This window comes from Dreissena polymorpha, chromosome 4 (genome assembly GCF_020536995.1).
Source record: "Dreissena polymorpha isolate Duluth1 chromosome 4, UMN_Dpol_1.0, whole genome shotgun sequence".
NCBI classification, from domain to species: domain Eukaryota; kingdom Metazoa; phylum Mollusca; class Bivalvia; order Myida; family Dreissenidae; genus Dreissena; species Dreissena polymorpha.
Genome location: NC_068358.1, coordinates 138213210 through 138239599, shown reverse-complemented (window position 1 = coordinate 138239599; position 26390 = coordinate 138213210). Strand labels below are relative to the sequence as shown.

General features: G+C 33.9%; 2 protein-coding genes and 1 long non-coding RNA gene across 3 annotated transcripts in view; all 3 read left to right on the top strand.

Moving 5' to 3' along the window:
* Positions 1 to 26390, top strand: part of LOC127876901 (uncharacterized) — a 95970-nt gene that overhangs the window by 37918 nt on the left and 31662 nt on the right. The gene's annotated exons all lie outside the window — the stretch shown is intronic.
* The window catches only part of LOC127876895 (uncharacterized), a 122668-nt gene that overhangs the window by 66290 nt on the left and 29988 nt on the right, over positions 1 to 26390 (top strand). The gene's annotated exons all lie outside the window — the stretch shown is intronic.
* The window catches only part of LOC127876899 (uncharacterized), a 31269-nt gene continuing 17413 nt past the window's right edge, over positions 12535 to 26390 (top strand). Inside the window, exons 1-4 of the mRNA XM_052422406.1 lie at positions 12535 to 12603; positions 15248 to 15331; positions 15742 to 15867; positions 16103 to 16125. Coding sequence (XP_052278366.1) covers positions 12580 to 12603; positions 15248 to 15331; positions 15742 to 15867; positions 16103 to 16125 — 257 coding nt within the window. The 5' untranslated portion in view covers positions 12535 to 12579. The remainder of the gene's footprint in view (positions 12604 to 15247; positions 15332 to 15741; positions 15868 to 16102; positions 16126 to 26390) is intronic.

The following is a 26390-nucleotide window of genomic DNA, read 5'->3' as shown; positions in this document are numbered from 1 at the left end:
ACCATGAATGAGGAAAATTAGGACATATGTCATTCTTATGTCTTTCTTTTTCATCAACACTAGCCTTCATGGTGACAAGACGTGTTTTTTTCACATCTCATACTTATCGATTTTTGTTAACGATGTAAACGCCAATTTCGCTGGGATAATATATGGTTTATGCATGTAGCACGTTAATTAAAGCCCAAATTATAAAACGGCAGCTATTTTAGAAACACGGTTATATTTTGAATGTTAAGATCACAGTGTTCTTGACCTTTGACCTAGTGACCTCAAACCATGTTTGATTGTAGATGTCAATGATGCATGCACATGTGAAGTTTAAAGAACATAGACCCAAGATTGCTCATTTTATGAGCAAGGTTAAAGTTTGGGACAGACACTCACATACAATAATAGACAGACAGGCTAAAAACAATAAAACCCCTTATCAGTCGATCTAGGGGCATAAAAAGGGGGACCCAAACATACCTTTCAACTATCGCCAAATCTTTCTTTTAAGCTGTTTAGGCACACTCAAGGAACGTGTAGTATATACACTCTTATATAATCATTTTACATCAAATAACTTAATATATTGCAAACATCAGGATTCCTAAGAGGGCATTCAACAGTTTATAAACTTATTGATATATTTGATCAAATAGCTAGTTTCATTGACGACAAGAAACGCAATTGTATGATATGTTGTGTTACATCAGAGGCCTTTGACCGAGTTTGGCATCAAGGTCTTTTATTCAGCTTAAAACAATATGTCGTTAGTGGTAATATGCTACAATGGATTGAAAGTTACTTGTCTTGCCGGTCACAAAAAGTATTTTGTTGGTTCAGAAAAGTCTCAATCTTTAGAAGTAAATACCGGTGTCCCATAGTGCTCATTATTGGGACCGTTGCTTTTTGTTATTCTTGATATATGTTAATGATATTGTTGAACATCTTCTTCGTATTACACGTCTGTTTGCTGATGACACTTCATTATCATGTAACACAATCACATTAGATTATGTCTAGGGTATTTGAACTATGTCCCCTTCCTGATTAACATGTGGGCCAAGCAATTGCTTGTCGACTTTAATCCCCAGAAAACTTAATCAATTGTATTTACAACACACAACAATATTCCCTTTCATCAATTTATGTTAGGTAATGTGCCCGTAGCATTTGTTGATACTCATAAACATCTTGGACTGATTTTAAGCAGTGATGGCAAATGGAACAATTACATAAATAGTATTCTGTCGAAAATGAGATATGCGTAAAGTTAAGTACAAACCCTCAAGAAAATGTCTCAATCAAATATACTTCACACACATGCGACCATTATTATAATACGCGTTTATTGTATGGGGTGGATGTACTTTGTACGACAAGGAATCATTTGAGAAAGTCCAAAATGAAGCCGCATGTATTGTCTCAGGCCTAACTAATTCCGTCTATCTTAGAAATCTTTACTCTGAAGTCAAATGGCTAAGTATTGACAAACGAAGAAGTTATCTAAAACTCCACAAACAGTTCTTTAACAGTCATCACGAAATCTAAGACACGCGGAAAACTATATTATTTCATCAAGAAGAACTTTACTTTATTCACGCTCGTTTTTACCATCTGATATTAATCTTTGGAATTTCTCACACATTGATATCCGAAACATTAACACCATTTCAAAGTTTAAATATTCGCTTAAACAAATATTTAATTTAAGCGACGATAATCCCCTGTACTTTTATACCAGAGATAGAAACTCATCAATTTAACATGCCCGTTTAAGAAATAACTGCAGCAACTTAAACTTAGACCTATTTAATAATCATTTAGCAAACACTCCTTTATGTACTTGCGGAAACGAAGTTGACAATTTTGAGCAGTACTTTTTTCGATGTCCTACTTACCGTTTGCAGCGATTAGTTCTTTTTAGTGACCTGATGACCAGTTGAAGTGTAACACTCAAGACTGATACTTAACAGTCACAATCAATTGTTAAATCGACAGTTTTTGTTTTCAATTATGATTGAGATATTGTGATGTTATTGTGTGTGGATGGTAAATGTTCTGCTTCTTAAAATTGAAACACGTGTTTCTGTCTCATAGCTTTAGTTTTGAGTGAGGGTTTGTGCTTTAATTGTATTTGTTGGACTTAGACATGCAGATCTGGAGTGGCATTCATTTGGGACTAGTTGGGTCAAAGTCAATATGAAAAGAGATAAATAAAATTATCATCAATAACTGTAGCTTGGATTAAGGTATTGAACTGTATCATTGTGTGATTTTAGCTTCCAAGCATACATTGCTCTTACACTTTAATAAATGCAACTTAATAAATTGGTAATAATTTGAAAATCTAATTTTTTGTATGATCACTATTATATAAATTTATATATAACATATAACTACGTCAGCTACTCCTTTTCAAATATGTTTTTGTGGTCAAATATCATGTCACTAACAAAAAATAGACATTATACAATGTACTTTCAAAGCGGAGATATAGGCTTTGAACAGCTCCCGTTAAATGACTAACTGCTGCACAAAACTGTTTTGCAGCTTTTTTCACTTTATTGGTGAAACAAAGACATCATTTGGCTCAAAATATATGAAGTTTACCTGCAAATGTAAATTCTTCTGTAAACTGGAAATAGTGCCCACGGCAAAGTAAGTGAATACCGGAAGTAATTTAAAGGTATATTACGCCATTTATTTGTTTTGTTGGAATCAAATGTTGGTCAAACATGGCAGGCTTTTTAATTATTTGTCAACTTGATGAACCTGCAGGAAACATATCTACGGATATAAGTTTAAGGTCCCTCGTTTTGGAAGTTCAATCTTAATATTCAGATTGCATTGTCCATTTCATGTCCAAGTTTTTTCCCCTGAGTGATTGTAATTTTAATGAACATGATTTGTTTTTCAAAGCATTCTTCTGTGTCTGTAACGTCTAGCATGTAATAAACAAGTCCGCTGTTCCAATGCAGTATTTTGGAGTATGATTACATGCAATAACATGCTTTCATTTGTTATGCACATGGCAAGAAACGAAAACATTCATGTCAGTCTAGCTTGAATGGAATGTATATGCATGTTTATTGTCTTGATAGATTTTTCTGACTGGTACTATGGTTTGAGTGTTTTGTATGGAAGTGTGTGATTTGATAAAATACAATATTTACAATTTTGACATTTGTTTACTTATTTGGTTGATGTTCCAGAATGCACTCGTGTGTACAGTTCTAATTATTTCTCATTTCTTTACCGCATTTTACATACATTTTGTGTTAAATACATTTTTTCTCCTTTTTCAGAACGTAAACTGACATTTTACGGCTAACGTTATAGATAGTATTCGACGTTGACAAAAAAGTTCCTCTGAAACAAATACCAGTTCGAAGAAGCAAAAAGAAATGAATTTCAAGAAGCAAAAACTATTTTTAATTTGAAATAATATCTTAAATAACTTTTATTAAGGTATTTGTATACATCACAGTGTCGAATAGTTAAGCTTATTATTTGCCTTAAAATGACCGAACGTGACAGTTGACAGAAGTTGAGGATGAACTGCAAAATAATAGTAAAAAACATTATACGAAAGTATGTTTAAACCGCATGTCTATCTTATAGCTTCAACCAATGACTGATGCATAACAAGGAGTGAGACCGTCAATAAAATGGCAGGAGGCATTGTATGACCTTAATTTAAATGGAGCTTTATGAATTCAATATATGATTGAGGCGCAACAATAAATACGATCTTAACATTGTTCAAGCAGAAAGTTCATTTAATGAAGTTATATGTCTATAATATATCACGTATGTCTATAATATGTAACACATTTGTTACGGATGTTATCAAGTTTATATCCAAATAGTAAACATAAAAGATGTTGTTTGGTCTCTTCGTCATCAGTATCGAAGTCCAAAAACACAAATATTCGCGGGTTTTCCAATTCTGTATATATGTTACTATTTAAAGATTTGATAAAATTAGCATCTAATCGGGACGGGGTATTTCGTCATGTCACCTATTTTCGCGATGTGTGTGCACAGTTCTTATGCTAGATTGTCTGATAAATGTAGAAGTTTAACGGAGACGACCAAAACGTGTATGGAATAGGGATACATTTGGTTTATTTTAGTGTAAGTAAGATTTTTAAATGCAAATATATTTCTGTTTTTAGCTCATCTATTTTTTGAATGGGCGTCGGCGTCGGCGTCCTGTTAAGTTTTGCGTTTAGCTTCACTTTTCTCATAAAGTATCAATGCTGTTGCATTCAAACTTGGTACACTTACTAACTATCATGAGGGGACTTGGCAGGCAAAGTAAGAGAACTCTGGCGTGCATTTTGATAGAATTATGTGCCCTTTTTATACTTAGATAATTGAAAATTTTGGTTAAGTTCTGTGTTTAGGTCCATTTTATTCCTTAAGTATCAAAGCTATTTGTCATGTAACAGCTTATAGCATATCGTTTATTCTTATGAGTTTATTCTTATGATAGACATTAATAAGGGGATATTTCAATAATATGTAAATGCAATGTTAAGATGAAGTTTGAGAATTTAATAATACATTTTTGGGAGATATTTGCATAAACTAAGACCTAATTTAAGATTTATTTCAAGAAAAAACGCAAATACGTTTACACCCAGGGTGGGGTATAATTGGAATCAATAAAATGGAAAGTCAGACCTGATTTAAGATTAACTCCAAGTAAGAACACAAATACGTTTACACCCAGGGTGGGATAATTGGGATCAATAAATTGGAAAGTCAACAAGACAAAAGAATCAAAGGTCATATACTAAACAATGAGTCCAGAGTCAGCATATAGATACGAGATTAAAAGTAACACACATGGTCATCAAACAGCACAGATGAAAGGGTCACCTATTGTCTGGGATACACAAGTTATGGTACTGACGAATATAACGGAATTACTCTATACCAATATAAATTGATTAGTACCAATATAAATTGATTTGATTTTAGTGCATTTGGCAAGCAAGTAAATACATGAATAGATTGTTCCTTCTCGAACATTCTAATAAGTCAACCAATCCGTAATAAGCCCGGACCTTGGTGACTAATGGAAATTACAAGTAGATTTTATGTAAATTAACCTGGGGATAAAATGCAGTGTTTAAGTTAGTAGTAAAAAAAAGGATCTGCGGTTAGATTTGAAAAGAACTTGGAAGGTTGTCACGTCTTCTTGACGTGGCGGCCATGTTGGCTGCCGCGCTGTAAAATTGTATTTCGTGTACATTAGCAAGCGTTGTGTTAAAAGAAATATTCGACATAAATAAATCGCGATGAAATCAGAAATTAACTTTGGTAGTTACTGTGTGTTATCAACGAACAATGTGTAATTACGTGACACAGTACATTTTATGGTTGCCGTGACTCAGGACGAACATTGAAAACATTGGAAAACGGAGTACAAACAGCACTATACGGAATCACAGGCCAACAGGAAAAAAACCAACGCGACATAGAAAACGGTCAGTGTTTTCATAAATTATGGCAAACAGGGGTTTATTTCAAATTTTATAGAGTAAGAAATAAAATGTAAGAGACGTCATGTCAACGAAATTTTTAAGAATTGTTTTAAAGAATATTACGTCGTAAGGTGTTAAAGAAATACTTATTTATGTACGGAGAAATTATGCAAGTATCAAAATCAATACAGTTTTTCATTGATCAGTAATTTTTCTAAAATATCGGTAAATTGAGAATAAAATAAATGCATAAGAAAGTATTTGAAATTTACATAATTTTATGAGTTATAGAAATACTGAAATTAGATGCGCACAAATAATTGAGGGTATTTAAAGAATTTTCTATATTTTTGTATTATTAGAACATATAATTATGTACGGACACATTTTCTGTCAATACTCTATAAAGTGAAGCACTGTACCTTTTGTTAGCATTATGTAAAAGATACAACTTTATTGCTATGAATCATTAATTTTTATATACCAATCTTATAGTAGTTTGTTCTTTTTCGTTTCTTTATAAGAAAGACTACATTAGGACATGCATAAAAATAAATTCATTTTAATTGATAGTTTTTTGTGAATTGTCGTTAAAATAGACCGTGCGATGAAATGAGAAAATTAGAAGAATGTAACATATATTTAATACATTTTAAGAAGACGGATATTAGACGCGTATACATACTTAAGGATTTTGAAGGTATTTTAATATTTTGATATTATATTAAATGAACTTAGAAGGTAGGAATAAACATTAGAGAGTATCCGATTTTGACGTCATTTTATATAAGATATGAAATAGAAACCTGCACATACATGGGAATTTAGAGACGTACACAAAAAATCAGTATACTTGACTAATTGTATATGGTTTTATGCATTAATAGAATAAAGAAATAAGGAGGGTAAGCACAGTGAGAAGAAAAATAATGTTGATTGCGAATATGAATAGGGCAGACACAAAAAAAAAATATTATGTAAATATGTGTATACGTAATAGTGTTTATTGCAAATGTATGTAGAGTATCGGTAATATTGAAGGTCTTGAGTAATTTTGAGTAAAAATTTAATGTGTTCTGTCACGAATACTGCGCAGTTAAAATATACTGATATATGCGCATTTAATTTCTGTTATTGAATAAACTCTATAAGGTCCATATAGGTTTATGAGAGCCTATCATTTGCGAAATGATGGAAGCCTACTATTTACTCTTGGTGGAAGAATACTTATTGTATTAGATTTATGGGATTAGTTCATTAGGAGAACAAGACTTGAAATTTGAAGTATACCGATAAATGTTCTGGTATTATGAATGCATATATAAAAAAGTCTGCCTTTTTTCATCAAACATTTCACAATTGTTAAGAGCGACGCGCGTATTTAAGAGCGCCCAGGTACATATGTCGATAGAAAAGGTCATTAAGTACATAATGATACACAGGAGATTAGTGATGTTAAGATACAAACGCGATATGTCTGTTTAAAGTGCAATACCCTAGGTAAATAAAGTACCGCATACCTGTCACAAATTTACTGATAGCACGTACGTAAAATATCGAGCTGTTCTGTAATGTTTAAAGGAGTGTTTCGATAGTAATTGGTGTAATTAAAGTTGTATTTACTAAGACTTTCTATTAAGTTGTCATGACGGTATTTAAGAATAACTTAAGGAGATGTTTATGAATGTTTGCCATGATTTTGAACAACTTATACTTATATCACCACAACACAGATGGAAATTTGAGATTTGAAGACCACACCAAAGAAGAATGACATCGCGAAACAACGTTTTTCACAACGAATTAAATAACAAACAACGTGAAACGCATGGGACATCATGGTGTTTACTCTCAAAGTGAATACCTGGTTCTATTGCTAAAAGAAGACCCAACGCCAGAAGTTTTCGAAGAACAACAAGTGACGCAACACTGGAAAATAATTGTTACGTTCAACACTATAGAGTGGATGCAGCCGTTCAACTGTTTGACGTGCGTAGATAACGCATTTGGAATGATACTTCCGAGGCCTAAGACATCAAGGATGACACTGCTATAGTTAACACCTCGTGAGCATTATGGCCAATATTAGATCTTAATGTCCCGAGAGAAATGAAGACGCTGGGACCATCAACAAACGTACAAATGACAACGAAAACAACAACAACGATGAATACAACGGAAACGACAATCGACGACGAAAGTTAAACATCGGAAAGCAGAGCTGAATCAACAAACGCATTCCAATCGCCACGGACGAACCTACAATCGGCTTATCTTCAGGACGGCGGCAATGACATTAAATAAACATCGTATTCGCCTCGCGACGACTTCAATACCACATGGACGACACATGGCGTATTGAAGGCCGACGACAAACAGATGATGTGCTCCGCTACATACCGATTGAGATTTATCTTGTATAACAATAACTAATGTTATCTATTTCAGCAGAGACGCTTGTAAAATAATAATAATACTTTTTTTTTTAATATCATAAAATATTTTTTTTAAAATAAAATAAGACGAAAGTTGTGTCATGTAACAGCTTATAACATATCGTTTATTCTTATGAGTTTATTCTTATGATGGAAATTAATAAGGGGATATTTCAATAATATGTATATGCAATGTTAAGATGAAGTTTGAGAATTTAAAAATACATTTTTGGGAGATATTTGCATAAACTAAGACCTGATTTAAGATTTATTTCAAGTAAGAACGCAAATACGTTTACACCCAGGGTGGGGTATAATTGGAATCAATAAAATGGAAAGTCAGACCTGATTTAAGATTAAATCCAAGTAAGAACACAAATACGTTTACACCCAGGGTGGGATAATTGGGATCAATAAATTGGAAAGTCAATCAGACAAAAAAATCAAAGGTCATATACTTAACAATGAGTCCAGAGTCAGCATATAGATACGAGATTAAAAGTAACACACATGGTCATCAAACAGCACAGATGAAAGGGTCACCTATTGTCTGGGATACACAAGTTCTGGTACTGACGAATGTAACGGAATTACTCTATACCAATATAAATTGATTAGTACCAATATAAATTGATTAGATTTTAGTGCATTTGGCAAGCAAGTAAATACATGAATAGATTGTTCCTTCTAGAACATTCTAATAAGTCAACCAATCCGTAATAAGCCCGGACCTTGGTGGCCAATGGGAATTACAATATAAAGAAGTGAGATTTTCTGTAAATTAACCTGGGGATAAAATGCAGTGTTTTAGTTAGAAGTAAAAAAAGGATCTGCGGTTAGTTTTGAAAAGAACTTGGAGAGTTGTCACGTCTTCTTGACGTGGCGGCCATGTTGGCTGCCGCGCTGTAAAATTGTATTTCGTGTACATTAGCAAGCGTTGTGTTAAAAGAAATATTCGACATAAATAAATCGCGATGAAATCAGAAATGAACTTTGGTTGTTACTGTGTGTTATCAACGAACAATGTGTAATTACGTGACATATTGCTTTCATACTTGCAGCACTTACTAACTATCATAAGGGGACTGTGCAGGCAAAGTTATGTTACTCTGACTGACATTTTGACAGAATTATGTGCCCTTTTTATACTTAGAAAATTGAAAATTTGGTTAAGTTTTGTGTTTAGGTCCACATTATTCCTAAAGTATCAAAGCCATTGCTTTCATACTTGCATCACTTACTAACTATCATAAGAGGACGTTGCAGGCAACGTTATGTAACTCTGACTGGCATTTTGACGGAATTATGGGCCCTTTGTACTTAGAAAATTGAAAATTTGGTTAAGTTTTGTGTTTTGGTCCACTTTACCCCTAAAGTATCATAGATATTGCTTTAATACTTGGAACACTCGAAAACTATCATAAGGGGACAGTAAAGGACAAGTTGCATAACTCTGGTTGTCATTTTTACGGAATTATGGCCCTTTTTTGACTTAGTAACTTTGAATATTTGGTTTAATTTTGTGTTTAGATCCACTTTACTTCTAAAGTATCAAGGCTATTTCTTTCAAACTTCAAATAATTTCATGCTACCATGAGGGCATTGTACCTGGCAAGTTAAATTTTACCTTTACCTTTGACTGACCCTGACTCTCAAAGTCAAATTATTAAATGTTGCTTAAATTGCCATAACTGCTTTATTTATGATAAGATTTTATTGATACTTTGACAAAACAACTCTTACCTGACAAACCACAATAGAATCCACCCAAACCATCCCCCACGTCCCCCCCCCCCCCCCGAATCCCCCCTCCAATTTTTTTTCATTAAGATCATCTAATAAATCGCCTCCACACCATAACTCTATACCCCCCCCCCCCCATTTTTTTCATTGGAAGATAATGTAATAAATAAACACACCCCCACACTATACACCTCCCTCCACTCCACACCTCCCTCCTTTGTGATTGAAATTGAGATAGGTCCCTTCACCTTTTTAACAAAAAAAAGATGAGCGGTCTGCACCCGCAAGTCGGTGCTCTTGTTTCCCCTTATGTTTGTCGTGTCTTTATTTTTGTTTCAAGCGTTGTTATGTAGGTAAAACAAAATATTCGGTGCGCAAGCGTGTGACGTTATCGCGCGAGACGCTTAGGCCACTCCAAATTGATGTGTTGGTCTCCGGATTTTTTTTTAAAGTTGAAGAGGCGAGCGAAAAAAAACAAATTGAAAACAGGAAAAGTTTCGAGCGAGCGAAGACCGAAGAATAAAAAAATCAAATTTCGCTAGAAAAATATTGCATTAACAAGAGATACAGGTTTAAACAGCTATAGTTTACATTCAGATAAATTCTTATACAAAGAAAAGAAACTTTGTACAAAACAGCAATAATATATCTATGAGTTACATACTTTTCAAATAAAAGTGCACCAAAATTAGGTTTCAGCTCTTTAACTTTAAAGCGGGTATATACGATCTTGTCAAATATTTATTAATTAATATAAAATGTGTAAAAAACTTATTATACATATATACATATATTTCATATATTTCAATATAAACTAAAATAAAAATTAACAAGAACATGTGTCGAAAAATGCGCACTTAGCCATATATTTAATTCTGAAATCGAAAAAGGCTGTACAGCCGAATTCGCCAGGATGTATATAATGCATGTACGATGTGAATCTAAATTAAGTTTAACGGTTCATTTTAAATTCCTGCAGCGCTATCGATTCATACGACACTCTAACACTTACTAAAAAGACGAATGCATCGGTTATTGTAGGAAAATATGTACGAATTATCTTCGTCACAATCGGCTCGGGGCGCTAATTTGTATTTGCTGCATTTTATGAAATTCGTCTTAAATGTATCATTTTTCTGGCATATTGTGTGTTATGATTCCGATATGATTTAAATTCGGAACGATGCTACAGCAAATTGACGATACACGATATGAGGTCGATGTATATCGACATCATATTTATAGGAGTAAGTTGCATATGACCTTTGACCACGAAATATAACCATATCATTGAAGTGAGGGACACATGTCTACCTACTGCTGCTTATATTTGTTCGAAGTTTTCAATAGTGAAAGCTGTGAAAAGGTATAACATGTTGCAAGCTGTGAAAAGGTATACCATGTTGCAATAGCACTTGAAGAGCGGCAATCATCAAAATGATAATGACAGACAGTCGGACAAAGGTCATGCATATAATCCATTGTTGATACATTATTTTAAAAGGGGCATATCGATGGATAGAACGGTATTATTTTTTCTAAAATAAATGTATACATTATAAAGAACTGTTGTGATGTTTCTAAAAATACACGGACCTAGCTGTAGAACATGTTCCATCAACCATGTATTTTAATACTTTTAAAACTTTGTCCCTTTGACTCTTTTAGAACCAGCCTTTAATGATTTTATGTTAATTTTTTTGTTCACTTTAGATTGTGTTATAGGAAAATAATTGCCTACGTATAGGGAAATACCGTCCATATGCCCATTTAATGAAGAAAATTCATAAAAAAACTACGTCATATTTCCCGATGTTGTTAAATTGATCATGCTTCAACGGTATCTGCGGATAGTTGCATGTTCGAACGTGAACAAACACTTTAAAATAAGTCTCAGAACGAAGCAGATGTGTTTATATTTATAAGGGTTGGCTGCAGCAACTTTTAACCGTAATTTGTTAAAGCAGTCACGCAGGAAGCCATTTTTCTGGTCGTCTCGATCGAATGTTCGAGCGACTACAGTTATCGATTAAAAAGGTTACGAAACACTATATTTGGCATTCATATTCAGCATCGAAATCATTTCTGCAAGATTGCTCTTTTCACAAATAAAAAAAACACATGCGCTATGGTAACAGAAGGACACAAAAATGAGTGCGAGCGGGAAAAAAATTCCATTTTGAAAAAATAGGTGCGGCAAATCCGACGACCAACAAATCAATTTGGAGTGGCCTTAATGTAAATGAGACATATCAGTGGGCACGCGAGTATCAATATCAGGGAATCGTACGATACCGTATTCGCTCCTTCTGATGTTCTCAATGTGTATGCGTTAAAACAATAATTAAACACCCAACACAAATTATTACACACAGTGTTAACTTATGACTATGTGTAAACATGCGGGATTGAATATCATACCTGATTTATAGAATGTTTCTCTCTCAAGTTTCTAGTATTCGCACATTATTTACTCTTAACTCCGTAACAAAGCCAACAGAACGAGCTAATGTATATAATAGCCTTGAAAAACGTGTTTTTTCTGGTTAATATAATGGACAATATTTGAAATTATACACTATCCGGAAATACACGCATCCGCTAATCGGGTACATTCTTATATGTACAAGAATACGTCTGTTAATGTGTTAATGCTCTTCAATTATATAATATTAAAAAATAATTAAACAAAATACTTTTTTACGGAAAGCCATGGTGTGGTCTACATATACATACATATAAAAGCATGACCTGAGGCATAAACACAAACACAAAAATACCAATATAGGATAACTCTTATGGGCATTTGTGATCTTAAAGCATGTATTGATTAAGTGTTAGCTGAAATGTGTATTTTATATTTTTACACTTAGATATTAGCCCGTCCTGGAAACTTGATTGGATATTTGATTAAGATGAATTTTCATATAATAAATCATGTAAGTATAATTGTTTTCGTTTCTCATATCTCAGTAGTTGTCTGTTTGGATCATTTTATTTGAAACCATTATATCTTCTGAACTGTTATGGATTATCATCTTTAAAACTTGGATTTATACGAGTAAGAGATTCTTCCTCATGTTCTTTGTTTGCATATTTAAAAGTAGAATTATTTACATTCTACACACGACCTGCCATTTATTTTATTATGTAAATGCCTTTTTTAACTTAGTACCAGTCATTACAAGGTTTGATTTAGGAGAACTCTTCGTAGTTTTGATTTCACATACGCTCAGAGTTATAATCTAAATCGAAATTAGAGACTAGATAAACATGTATAAACAGGCTCTATATGAGCGGCAGTGTACGGTGGCATAAAGTTGACATGGGAAATAATTTACTTAGCGATGTCTTTTACGTACGCTATCATAACTATGACGTGCGAACGCAGTAACTACTACGTGCTCAGGCGATAGCTTTTATATTGCGATAGCGAAAGCTATTACGTGCGCGCGCGATAGCCATAAGTTATGATCGCATGTGAACGCAGTAATTAGAGAATGGAACTGGTCGAAAGGTCAACCATTATAGCTTTTGCGTGCGCACGTATAAGCTATCAGGGGGCGCACGTCATAGCTGTCGTGTACGTGCGCCATAGCTATCGCGCCAACGTCATAGCAATCGCGTGCGCAAGAAGTAGACACTGCATCTATCTGTCTTTTTTATTCTACAATAGGTATGCTATAATTGAAAATAGTATTTTTTCACGATTTTTAATATTTAAGATCCAATGCAATGAAACATTCCTGTTTGAAAAGACATGAGCGCCGACGGTCGGTCGGTTTGTCGGTTCGCCGACATCGTTCTTTCCATCATGATAATTGGTATTACTTGGAAGGGGTTGGAGTATCCTACCATTCAGAGCTCAACAAGAAAAAGATCAATGTCTTGTAGCGTGAACAATTCATTACCGTTAATCCACATTATAACAATCCTTGAATAGACGTTCAATTATTATAAATAATAATATGATTATTATTTTTTTTTAAACTATCGGAACAATTGACACCGCATTCCTCCTTATTGGATATATTATGATACCGCATCAGTAAGTGCTGGCAAGCATTAAAATTCGATTGTGTTGGCATGGTGGCTGATTTCTAGAATATCAGTTTACATTGCGATAGCTATTGCGTGCGCACGCGATAGCCATAAGCTATGATCGCATTCAGAACGCATGAAATATTCATTACCGTTGATCCACATTATAACAATCCTTGAATAGACGTTCAATTATTATAGATAATAATATGAATATTATAAAATACTATCGGAACAATTGACACCGCCTTCCCTCCTTATTGGATATATTATGATACCGCATCAGTAAGTGCTGGCATGCCTCAAAATTCGATTGTCTTGGCATGGTGGCTGATTTCTAAAATATCGTCATGGTGTTCCAGCGGTTATCAAGGCCTGGAACCCGCAAACACACCGGAACGACTGATGTATGAGTCAGGATAAAAATTTGCATGTATTGGCATGTTCTCATTTTGACGATCTTTGAATTCGCGAACACGAAAGAACAACAAATGACCTTATTTTTGTATTTGCGTGCCCTTAAGATGTCATCCTTCAAATCTGCCGATATCTTACGCCAGTTAACATCCTTGAGAATTAAGCAATACCTTTTTAATAGATCATCCAGTTTAACATCACTTGACAAATATCGTCAACGAAATTCGTTAGATTTAGTTTGAAGTCAAGATTGTTTGTAAATCCTTAAAGAGACATGTTCACAAATAGCCGTATTTTGTTTAAAGCCATGAAATATGTTTATAAAACAAAACTATACTATTATAGAAAAGCTAAATAAATTATGATTTCTGGAACAAGAATTTATAATATGTTGCTTTCATCGGGATTCAAACCGGGTCCTTTGAGAGAAGTAAATTCTAGCGCGTTTCTTCAATTCCATTCAGATTTAAAAATTTAATAGCGTATTTTAAAAGTTAAGATAGCTACATACGCGTTATCAAAAGTTTCAATAACAATCATTAAACACGTTTTTATAAATATTTTAACCCTTTCCATTGATGATTATAAAAAAAAAACACACACACAAAAAGAAACGATGATTTATACTTTTTTCGTAGCCATGTATTAATTGTTGTTGTTTTTGGATTATTGACGCAAAGCGGCAATAATACACAGTAGCCAATCTTCAGCCTAATTTGCATATTACTGCAAACTTCGGAGCACTTCTGTCTACGCCGCAGAACTAACTCTCTGTTAACGCAACGCAATTTGATTGGGTGTTGTGAAAATGTTAGTACATGCGCATTGCTAGTATTCTCTATATAACGATAAAAGCCGTTACCGAGAAAAAGTATCCGAATGTACAATACTCGATTCACACAGGCGATATTTTAGATTGTATACTCTTTCCTATTGAAGCTGGTCCGAGACTAGTAACACACTAAACATCGCAGTGGCGAAGACAGGGTTCAGAAACTTGAATGTTTTTCTAAATGAACTTAGTTTCCTTTTGAATCAGGGCCACGTTGTGAGATTTCATGTCAATAATCCACCAGTACTTTCAGTGCTTTGATTTTAATCAGTGAACACGTTAATTTTATTCAGAAAATGGCAGACCAGGTCCCAGGACGACGAAGACAACTTAGTCACGTGGCGGTTTCAGAAGAAGCGATGAACGAGGCTAAAAAGGCACAAGAACACCTTAACTGTTTAAAGCCATGAAATGTGTTTATAAAACAAAACTATACTATTATAGAAAAGCTAAATAAATTATGATTTGTGGAACAATAATTTATAATATGTTGCTTTCATCGGGATTCAAACCGGGTCCTTTGAGAGAAGTAAACTCTAACGCGTTTCTTCAATTCCATTCAGATTTAAAATCTTAATCGCGTATTTTAAAAGTTAAGATAGCTACATACGCGTTATCAAAAGTTTCAATAACAATCATTAAACACGTTTTTTTATATTTGAACCCTTTCCATTGATGATTATAAAAACACACACACACAAAACGAAACGATGATTTATACCTTTTTCGTAGCCATGTATTAAGTGTTGTTGTTTTTTTAAAAAGTGAACACGTTAATTTTATTCAGAAAATGGCAGACCAGGTCCCAGGACGACGAAGACAACTTACTCACGTGGCGGTTTCAGAAGAGGCGATGAACGAGGCTAAAAAGGCACAAGAACACCTTAACAGCTTCTTCAAGAAAGTGTCTGAGGTTGGTTGTTCATTAATCTTGGACGCATGAACCGCACATTGACCGTAATATTATATGCATAAAATAATGATTATATTAAATTGATTATTTTATGTAAACAATTTAAAGATTTTAGTCGTATGATAAATTAAAGCCATTTTTCAATGAATTTATACATGCCATATTATTGTAGTCCGACATCTGCAGTTTTGTTTTATTGTTAAATTATTTTAACATTAACGTATATTTATTTCAGCAAGGGATTATACCTGTGACTGGGTAAGTATTGTTTGCTGCATTTGTAGACCATGATACATTAATATTCAGTTGTTGGGTGATGACTTGTTCACACTATGTCTTAATATTATAAGCAGACATGCAGAAACTACTTTATTTTTTAGACAATATATTCGTATATTTCCATAATCAAGCTCATTATTCATGCTTAACATAGTTAATTTGTTTGCTTGATAATGTATAAGAAAATTACTTAACTGAACATACAGCCGAATCAAATAGAAGGAAACTATAACTTGCTTATTTAGATATTCGTGAACATGGGTTCAATCACGTATGCAGAATAAAGCATTTCACACGGTCTTTGATTTGGCTTATTACTATTTTTTTATATTATCTTAAATTGGGATACTACTTTATTGGGGTAAATCCATAACTCATGTAATATAATCTAGTTGTTTTAAGAAATAAGGCATGTTTGCTTAGTAACTTTACCATATAATGAAGGATTTTGCAATAATGTAGCACAAAGGTTAGCTATTAAAAATGTTTGTGGCCGTTACGAACCAATTGTCACAGGTCAAAATACAGCTCTGTTTGCCAGGGCTTTTATGTCATTTCCAAGCATTATGTAAGATATTGATTACTATGAGTGATAGCTCTAGTCGTAAATGATGGGATTTCAAATTAATTGGACACACATGATTATCATTATATCAGCAGAATATGTTGCAGGTAAAAAGTATGCTCGCTTTCTTAAAGGGACTTGTTCACTGTTTTGCAAACGGATGATTTTCAAAACAATTGTAATAGATTAGAAGAAGAATGAATGAGTTCAAAGAAGCAAATTAACACTCTTGACTAAGAAAAGTTATAATTACACGTAGGTTTATTTACAATTATCATTTCCAATATGCAAATCGTGGTTTGCCTTTACACCTTTAAAATCACCGTCTAAATTCAAAAGCCTGAATGAATTTTTGGTATCTCATTAGAGGTCCTGGGTAAGCATCCTTAAGGAAAGGCTCATTTGTATTTGCTTGTTTGGGTTTTCTGGCATTGCTATACCTACCACACTAATGGGACAGTGGCTTCCAGGATGACAATTAAGAATATAAACAGATGGCAACTAGGAGAAGAGCAGTGACCAAGAACCATAATTTTATCTACCTTAGTTTTTGAATAATCTCCCTTTATATAATTTCAAAGTAAATTTTTGTAGAGAGCATAACTCTAAATCTACTAAAGGCATTTACTTGAAACTTAAAATATAAACACATGGCAAGTATGAAAAGTGCAGTGACTAAAAACCATAAATCAATCTAGTTTTTTTAATTATCTCCCTTTATTTAATTTCAAATGACATTTTTGTCCGGAGCATAACTCTAAATCTACTGAAAGGATTTACTTGAAACTACAAATATAAACAGATGGCAAAAAGGAGAAGTGCAATGAACATGAACCATAACTTTATCGGTTGTAATTTTTGAATTATCTCCCTTTATTTACTTTCATAGTAAATTTGTATCCGTTTTGTCCAGAGCATAACTCTGAATCTACTGAAGGGATTAACTCTAAATCTACTGAAGGGTTTAACTTTCAACTTCAAATATAAACAGATGACAACTAGGAAGAGTGCAGTGAACAAATGCCACAACTCTATCTACCTTAGTTTTTTAATTATCTCAAGAAAAGTTAGTGTTTATAGTCTTCTTTTTTAATTACCTCCCTTTCTTTCATTTCCATATATTTTATTCTCTACAGCATAACTCCAACACTATATAACTAATTTATCCTTGAAATATAAATAGATGACAAAAGCGCCATGTTTTACAAATATTATTCTACTCTCTAAAACAATTGTTCTCATACAAGCAAACACATTTCGGCGCGGATGGCCATGTTAACATGGCTCTTGTTGCATTTGAATTGGTAGAAAAAGCCAGATTAAGTGTTATGTAATAGTTAAAATCAGATCATCCTGAAAATTATTGGTAATGTTTGGGTGCATACAATTTCCACTAGGTTTGCTTACCAGCCACATTACATGAAGCATTCCAGAATTATGGATCTCAAGTTATCCAAAAGTTGCAAACATATTGTTGTCTGCTCTATTATTGTTGTTTTGGGTAAATAACTTGAGTTTGCATAAACCAATCTTCATGTATTTGGTATAATAGACGCACAATGTTACTGCTACTTAAAATAGAAAAAAATCTGCCTAATAACTTCAATTTGTATGGAAGAATTGCATTTACATTTTTTACATGGATGGGAACCTACTAGGTATTGCATATTGGGCTCTTCAGGTGACGGTCAAGATTTTTAAAAATGTAACAACGGTTTCTTCTCAATATCTTCGGTTTGGAATGAGATTTTACACTGATATTACGTTTGTCAATAGCTAACCTAAAAACATAGCTTGGTATTGAATTTTGGGCCAGTATTAGGTAAAGGTCACTGATTATAAACGAGAGCGCCGATGGCGTTGAAAGCATAGTTGCAAGATACAGGGCAGTTGCTGCTGAAGTAAATGTTTAGGTCAAAATATACTAAATAGTTTCCTTATATGTTTCAATGTAAAAGCGACAAATTTGAGCGAAAATAAATACAACATTTTGCAAATAGAGACCCCCATAACCATACCTGTTCTTGACGGGCATTCTTAGCTGAATCGATTTAAGCAATAAAAAAGATATGTCTAACCAAAAAAGAATTCGACTCAAATCAAAATCGACTGTTTTTGCACCTTCTTTTTTCGGCCGTTTTCTAGTGGATTGTAACCTTTTGCAGTACCATTTTTTACTTTAATCTCTAACTTTATCCTATTTCAGGTATTTAATAGTGAACACCTATGCTTACCCTATCAATATCTCCAAACGAAAAACCAGAACAACAGTCTAAAGTGTAAAACGTGCCTTCGAGGAAAATATGATGATTTGTTTAGACAGGGACCTATACAGTATAGGTCCCTGGTTTAGAGAGTACAGACCTTCATGACTCGACCCAATCTCCACGCAGAGTTGTCGTTCCTTGCTCTCACATACAACTCTGCGAAAGGCTCAGCACGCCATTTTGTCTATAAAATAGTTAAAACCGAACAAACTCATTCAATGTATATTTGATTGGATATTTAAGATCGCAAGCATTAAATTAAGAAATATGACTTTTAATGTATGATAAATCGTGCGAAAACTTGCGATTTTTAATGCAACTCTTTCGAACTATTTTATTGTCCATTTACGCAGATGGAATCATTCCACACACTTCACAAATGTAAACAATTGAACATAATTGTTATTGAGTGACGTTAGGAATTGCTTCGACGTGTGTATGTATGTTGGTTTCTTAACATCAAACAAACATATCATTTTTATAATAATGAATTAAGACGGATATAAGATATCATGGTATGAGATGGTTTTCTTTAATGCAGTGAATGCAATGTAACCGTCGTGCAAGAGATTGTTTAGTATACTGTAACCTCAATGATGAAGGCTTGGAATGATCATGACATGAATGAGACGCTTTCATAACAATAGTCCGTTCTGAGCCCACCACAAAGGTGAATGTAATGTAACCGTCGTACAAGAGATTGGACTCGACCCAATCTCCACGCAGAGTTGTCGTTCCTTGCTCTCACATACAACTCTGCGTAAGGCCCGGCCTGCCATTTTGCCTATAAAATAGGTAAAACCGAACAAACGCATTCAATGTATATTTAATTGGATATTTTTAAGATCAGAGGCGTACAATAATGAAATAGGAATTTTTAATTTACGATACATCGTGCAAAAACTAGCGAGTTTTAATGCAACTCTTTGGAACTATTTTATTTCCCATTTACGCAGATGGAATCATTCCACGCACTTCACGAATGTTAACAATTGAACATAATTTGTATTGAGTGACGTTAGGCATTGCTTCGACGTATGTATGTATGTAGGTTTGTTAACATAAAAACATATCAATTTTATAATATTGAATTAAGACCGATATAAGATATTATAGTATGAGATGGTTTTCTTTAATGCAGTGAATGTAATGTAACCAAGAGATTGTTTAGTATACTGCAACCTCCATGATGAACGCTTGGATTGATCATGACATGAATGTGACGCTTTCATAAAAATACTCCGTTCTGAGCCCACCACAGAGGTGAATGTAATGTAACCGTCGTGAAAGAGATTGGACTCGACCTTCATGACTCGATTATTTAGTTTATTATAACCTTTACAATTTCTGACATCACGAGTCGCCTCCCTTGTTGGTTCATGCTCCCAAAATGTTCTATTTTTATGAACGGGAATTCTAAATCGTGACGAATGGGAATGGTTACAAAATGACATAACTATGAAAATAAATACGTAGAATTACATTATTTCACGCATACCATTATGCAACCATCCGTTTTCTTTTCCGACTTCATACAATTACGGCATTCCATTTAATATTTTACAGACACAACACTCGTCCAGAATTTGCGCGAATCCATTAAATTCGATGCTTCATTTAAACCGTTAGCTCTACTCGTAACGTTAATTTCTGGCTCAAAGTAAATCATTTTAATTTCAATTAACACATCTCTATTACTCTATTACCATTTTTTGTGACAAATTGGCTCTTTTATTTTCTTTTAGCTTGTTTTTATAATTATTCAAAACATTTCAAATGAATCAGTGAGAAAATTCATGTCATGTTATTTTTTAAAAATACGGAAATATGTTAGCAAGTCCTTTTAATGTCAAACCATAATTGATACAGTGAATTGTATGAATACTACTGATATGGATATGTTAAAACTAGAAAACTAGAAAAGAAATGTTCATGCCATGTCAATTATTTATCCTGCATGAGATGATTTCAAAATATATTTGCACATGCCAATTATCTTTATTGCTTCTCTCATACCCTGGTATGTGAGTGGCACATCCATGTTAAAATTAACTACTTGGTTATTTTAAGATACTGAAAGACTGATGAAGAAGCAGACACAGTTAATCAAGGCTCTGCGCCTACAACAATACAGTATGAACATGTTTAAGCTTTACAGATGATTAAATAGTCCCTTCATAGCATATCCAACTTGTCTGCTTTGTTTGTTCAAATCATGCCCCTGGATTTAAAACGGGCCATGCATTAGGGTTCACAACATTTATATTGACCTAACTTAAAAAATCTCTGCTGTTAGGGTATCAACTGGCCACGCCCCATTACACAGGTGAGTGATCAAGGGCCATTTTTACCCAGCTGTCTTTTTATTAGAAAGGACTTAAATTGACCATATTAATAAGAACATTGGTAGAGTTGTATATCACTGTTTCTTGGGTGTCATTAATGTGAAATTAAGTTCAATTAGATTTCAGCCAGATCCGATATATCATGACCTGTCAATAAATTATAATACGAACATCTACTGTAGATTCTGTTTTTCACACACTTAATTTTTCTTTCTAGTTTTGGACCCTTAGCTTGTTACCCATCTTAATGAAACTTGTCAGAATGTATATCTAGAACAAATCTGGTGAAATTTTAATCTGAGTAGAATATAAAAAAACAAGGCCACTGGATGCAATCTTAGAAAAATCTTCTTACTATTGTAGAAGCCACATTTATGACTCAATCCTCATGAAACTTGGTCTGCATGGTAATCAGAAATGTACCTACAAATTGTATTTGTGGTATGTTGGATCAATTTCAAAGCAACTATTACTAAAAATATAAACAGTTTCAGCTCAATAACTTGACTTTGGATGCAGGCAAGATACTGTTAATATATGTAGTAAAAAATTGGGAATGGGTTTCTAGTGAATAGTTTTGATGGCGGTTTTGCATTAAAATTTTGTATGTAGGTTGCTTATGTCCAGACTTAGCATGGGCTTACTCGGAGCCAGTTAGGTAAAATATTATAATGTTGAAAAATATCTGAAGGAAGGGAGCATTTTTTGTTTGTTTTTTTGCTATGGTCTGAAACCTTATGAACACTCTCCAAGCCTCTTTTCAGCTCACCTGTCACGAAGTGACATGGTGAGCTTATGTGACCGTGTGATGTCTGGCGTCCGTTGTGTGTGCGTATGTGCGTTCGTCCGTCAACAATTTGTTTGTGTAGACAGTAGGGGTCACAGTTTTCATCCAATCTTTATGAAATTTGGTCAGAATATTTATCTTGATAAAATCTGGGTTGGGATTTTATCTTGGTCATCTTGGGTCAAAAACTAGGTCACCAGGTCTAAAACTAGGTCACATAATAGGTCAAACAATAGAAAAACCTTGTGTAGACAATAGAGGTCGCAGTTTTCATCCAATCTTTATGAAATTTGGTCAGAATGTTTATCTTGATAAAATCTGGGTTGGGATTGCATTTGGGTCATCTGGGGTCAAAAACTAGGTTACTAGGTCAAATAATTGAAAAATCATCAACAATTTGTTTGTGTAGACAGTAGAGGGCACAGTTTTCATCCAATCTTTATGAAATTTAGTCAGAATGTTTGTCTTGATAAAATCTAGGTTAAGATTGTTTTTGGGTCATCTGGGGTCAAAAACTAGGTCACTAGGTCAAAAACTAGGTCTCTAGGTGAAATAATAGAAAAACCTTATATAGACAATAGAGGTCGCAGTTTTCATCCAATCTTTAAGAAATTTGGTCAGAATGTTTATTTTGATGTAATCTGGGTTGGGATTGTATTTGGGTCATCTTGTGTCAAAAACTAGGTCACTAGGTCAAATAATTGAAAAACCTTGGGTAGACAATAGAGGTCACAGTTTTTATCCAATCTTCATGAAATTTGGTCAGAATGTTTGTCTTGATAAAATCTGGGTTGGCATTGTACTTGGGTCACCTGGGGTTTAAAACTAGGTCAATTGATCAACTATTAGAAAAACCTTGCGAAGACAATAGAGGTCACAGTTTTCATCCAATCTTTATTAAATTTGGTCAGAATGTTTATCTTGTTATAAATATTCATGAAACTTGCTCTCAACATTCGTTCTCTTGATTTTTGGCTGAGTTCATGGCCTAAATACCTGGCTACCAGAGATGAATGCAAATTTTACTATATAGCAAAAGTGAATCATCAATTTTGCCCAGAATTTTATACACAAATACAAGTTATATCATTTGAAATACACAGCTGTATGGAGGAGGTTGTTGGTCGTAATAACTGTGAAACCTTATAAAATCTCATGGCAATTTGCGTTATATGGTAATACATGTAGTTATACCTTTTCTACATGGTAGAAGTCAAACTCATTATGCAACATACTCACAAAATTCAACAATTGCGTTTTAATGATATCTCAGCTGAGTTGAAAAATAATTCGGGATTGTAAAAACATGACCTTGTGGATTCCCTGATAAGAAGTTTTATGGTCTGTTGACTGCTTGTTAAGATGATGTCCCTGGGGTCACAACTGGTAAATGTTTAAATAAACTTTTTTCACAAAATAAAAAACACTGTTTACAGGTCAGCTAACTTGGCCCTTTTTATGTATATATGTTGTGCATGTCTTTTAATTGCTATTTAAATCTTTAACATAGTGGACAATCTAACTTTCGAACAAAAAGAACAATGCCTACCAATCAGGAGACTGATGCCAGGTATCACATTTCCTATCTCACATATCCTATTTCGCGTCATGTTAAGACGCTATCAAACATTTTGTTGCTTACCTCCACAATATTGCTTACACTTCTGCATCTTTTGTTCATTTTTCTTGTTCTGTTTTGTTTAGTTTTTGAAGGCAAAAGCCATATATGCTGAGCTTTTATAATCAAATATAATTTATTACAAGGGCTCTTTTATGGCAAGTGGTTCGACGCATAATCCCAAGAAATTAGGTTGCTCATGAGAACATAGGTTTTCAAATGAGAACCTAGGGTCTCATGAAAACCTAGGTTCTCATTTGAAAACTTGGGTTCTTGAAGCCATGTGCAATATTCAAGCAAGAACCTAGGTCTCATTCTGAGAACCTAGGTTTTCATTCTGAGAACCTAGGTTCTCATGAGAAACCTAGTTTCTTTGGATTATGCGGCGAACCGCAAGAAACTAGGTCTCTCATGAAAACCTAGGTTCTCATTCTGAGAACCTAGATTCTCATGAGAACCTAGGTTTTCAAATGAGAACCTAGGTTCTCATGAGGACCTAGGTTCTCATGAAAACGAAGGTTCTCATTTGAAAACTTGGGTTCTTGAAGCCATGTGCAATCTTCAAGTGAGAACCTAGGTTATCATTCTGAGAACCTAGGTTCTCATGAGAAACCTAGTTTCTTGGGATTATGCGTCGAACCGCAAGAAACTAGGTTTCTCATGAAAACCTAGGTTCCCATTCTGAGAATCTAGGTTCTCATGAGAACCTAGGTATTCATATGAGAACCTAGGTTCTCATAAAAACATAGGTTCTCATTGAAAACTTGGTTTCTTAAAGACATGTGCAATCTTCAAGCGAGAACCTAGGTTCTCATGAGAAACCTAGGTTCTTGGGATTATGTGTCGAACTGCTTGCCATACTCTTTCATTCATTATCAGCATTCATGTATAAAAAATTATATCTGGCAAATGCAAATGTAAAACACTTGTGAGTATATCATCGGGTTTACAACACAGTAAAATGTTGGATATAACAAACTTGCATGTAGAACTAGCTTAGGAATATTTATGTGCCTAATTAGGTTAAGGTCAATTATATTCAAAATAAAAAAGTACAGTTGTTTCCACTCCATTATAGCTCAAATGCAATGCAAACACATTTTTTTGCCCCAAATATTTACAGTAAATTTGTTTTATTGTAACTAGACTGAGTTTGAAATAAATTATGGTAAGTTGAAAAACATTGTTTTTAATTAAAATGTTGTTCTCTGAAAGGACAAAAGTTAGGGCTTAAGTGTTTTGTTTGTAACTTTGTTTTGTTTTCCTTTACCTAATTTGTTCAAACCATTCTCCCTTTGGTCAAAATAGACCATGCCCCAGGGGTCACATGATTTATCTAGACTTGTATAGTAAAACACTTATAGTTAAAAATGTTCTTCCACTGAATTGCAAGAGCAATGGGTTTGATATTTGGTTTATAACATTAAATAGTGGTATTGGTTTCAAAGGTTGTTAAAAAATAAACCTCTGGATTAAATTTGCCCCATCTTAAGTGTTTCTTGTTTTCCTTATTAGCTCACCTGAGCAGAAGGTGCTCATGGTGAGCTTTTGGGATCGCCTTTTGTCTGTCGTCCGTCGTGCGTCCGTCGTCAACATTGTGCCTTGTGAACACTCTATAGGCCACATTTCTTGTCCGATCATCATGAAACTTGGTCAGAACATTTGTCCCAATGATACCTCGACTGAGTTTCAAACTGGGTCATGCTGGGTCAAAAACTAGGTCACCAGGTCAAACAAAAGAAAAACCTTGTGAACACTGTAGAAGTCACATTTGATGCCCAATATTCATGTAACTTTGTCAAAATGTTTGTCTTAATGATATGTTGATTGAGTTTAAAAGTTGTTCCGGTTTGTTGAAAAACATGACCACCAGGGGGCGAGGCAGTATTCATTATATGGCTAAAGAGAAACCTTGTGAACGCTCTAGAAGTCACATTTTTTGCCCAATCATCAAGAAACTTGGTCAAAACATTGGTTTCATTCATATCTCATATGAGTTCGATATTGGTCCAGAGCGGTGAAAAAACATGGCCGCCAGGGGGTGGGGCAGTTTTTTCAATATGTATCTCGGTAAAAAGACATGGCCGCCAGGGGGGTCTTTTTCCTTATATTTGTATTTTAAAAAAGCTCGTGAACACTCTAGAAGTCACATGTTTTGTTCAATCATCACGGAACTTGGAAAAAAACATTGTTTTTTATAGATATATTACTAATGTACACGTTGAATGACATTCATGCTTATTATGAGATTCCTGATCTCCATGCAGTCATCTGAGTATTAATTCTACCGATAAGATATACAGTTAAATTTCCAAAAATTATTTATTTATTTTTTGTTACCTTCTGAAGAGGATTATTATGTTTATGATCTGTTGGGGATGAAGTGCAACAAACATATTTTGAAAACCCTTTATTAAATATTCTCAAAATTTAAAGTTGTAATATTGATTTCACAGAAAATTACTTAGGGGAGAAACAACTGTATATTACTTGAATTATGTTTGACCCCATCATCAAATTCATTCATATTTCTCCATTTATCACATTCATCCACCTGCTTTTCAGCAACTAATTAATTTTCTATTGACTTTGCTTGAATTGTTAATGTGATGTAACAGGCTTGCAGCTTAAAAGCCCTTAGTTCCTAAAAATAGGCCCCAGC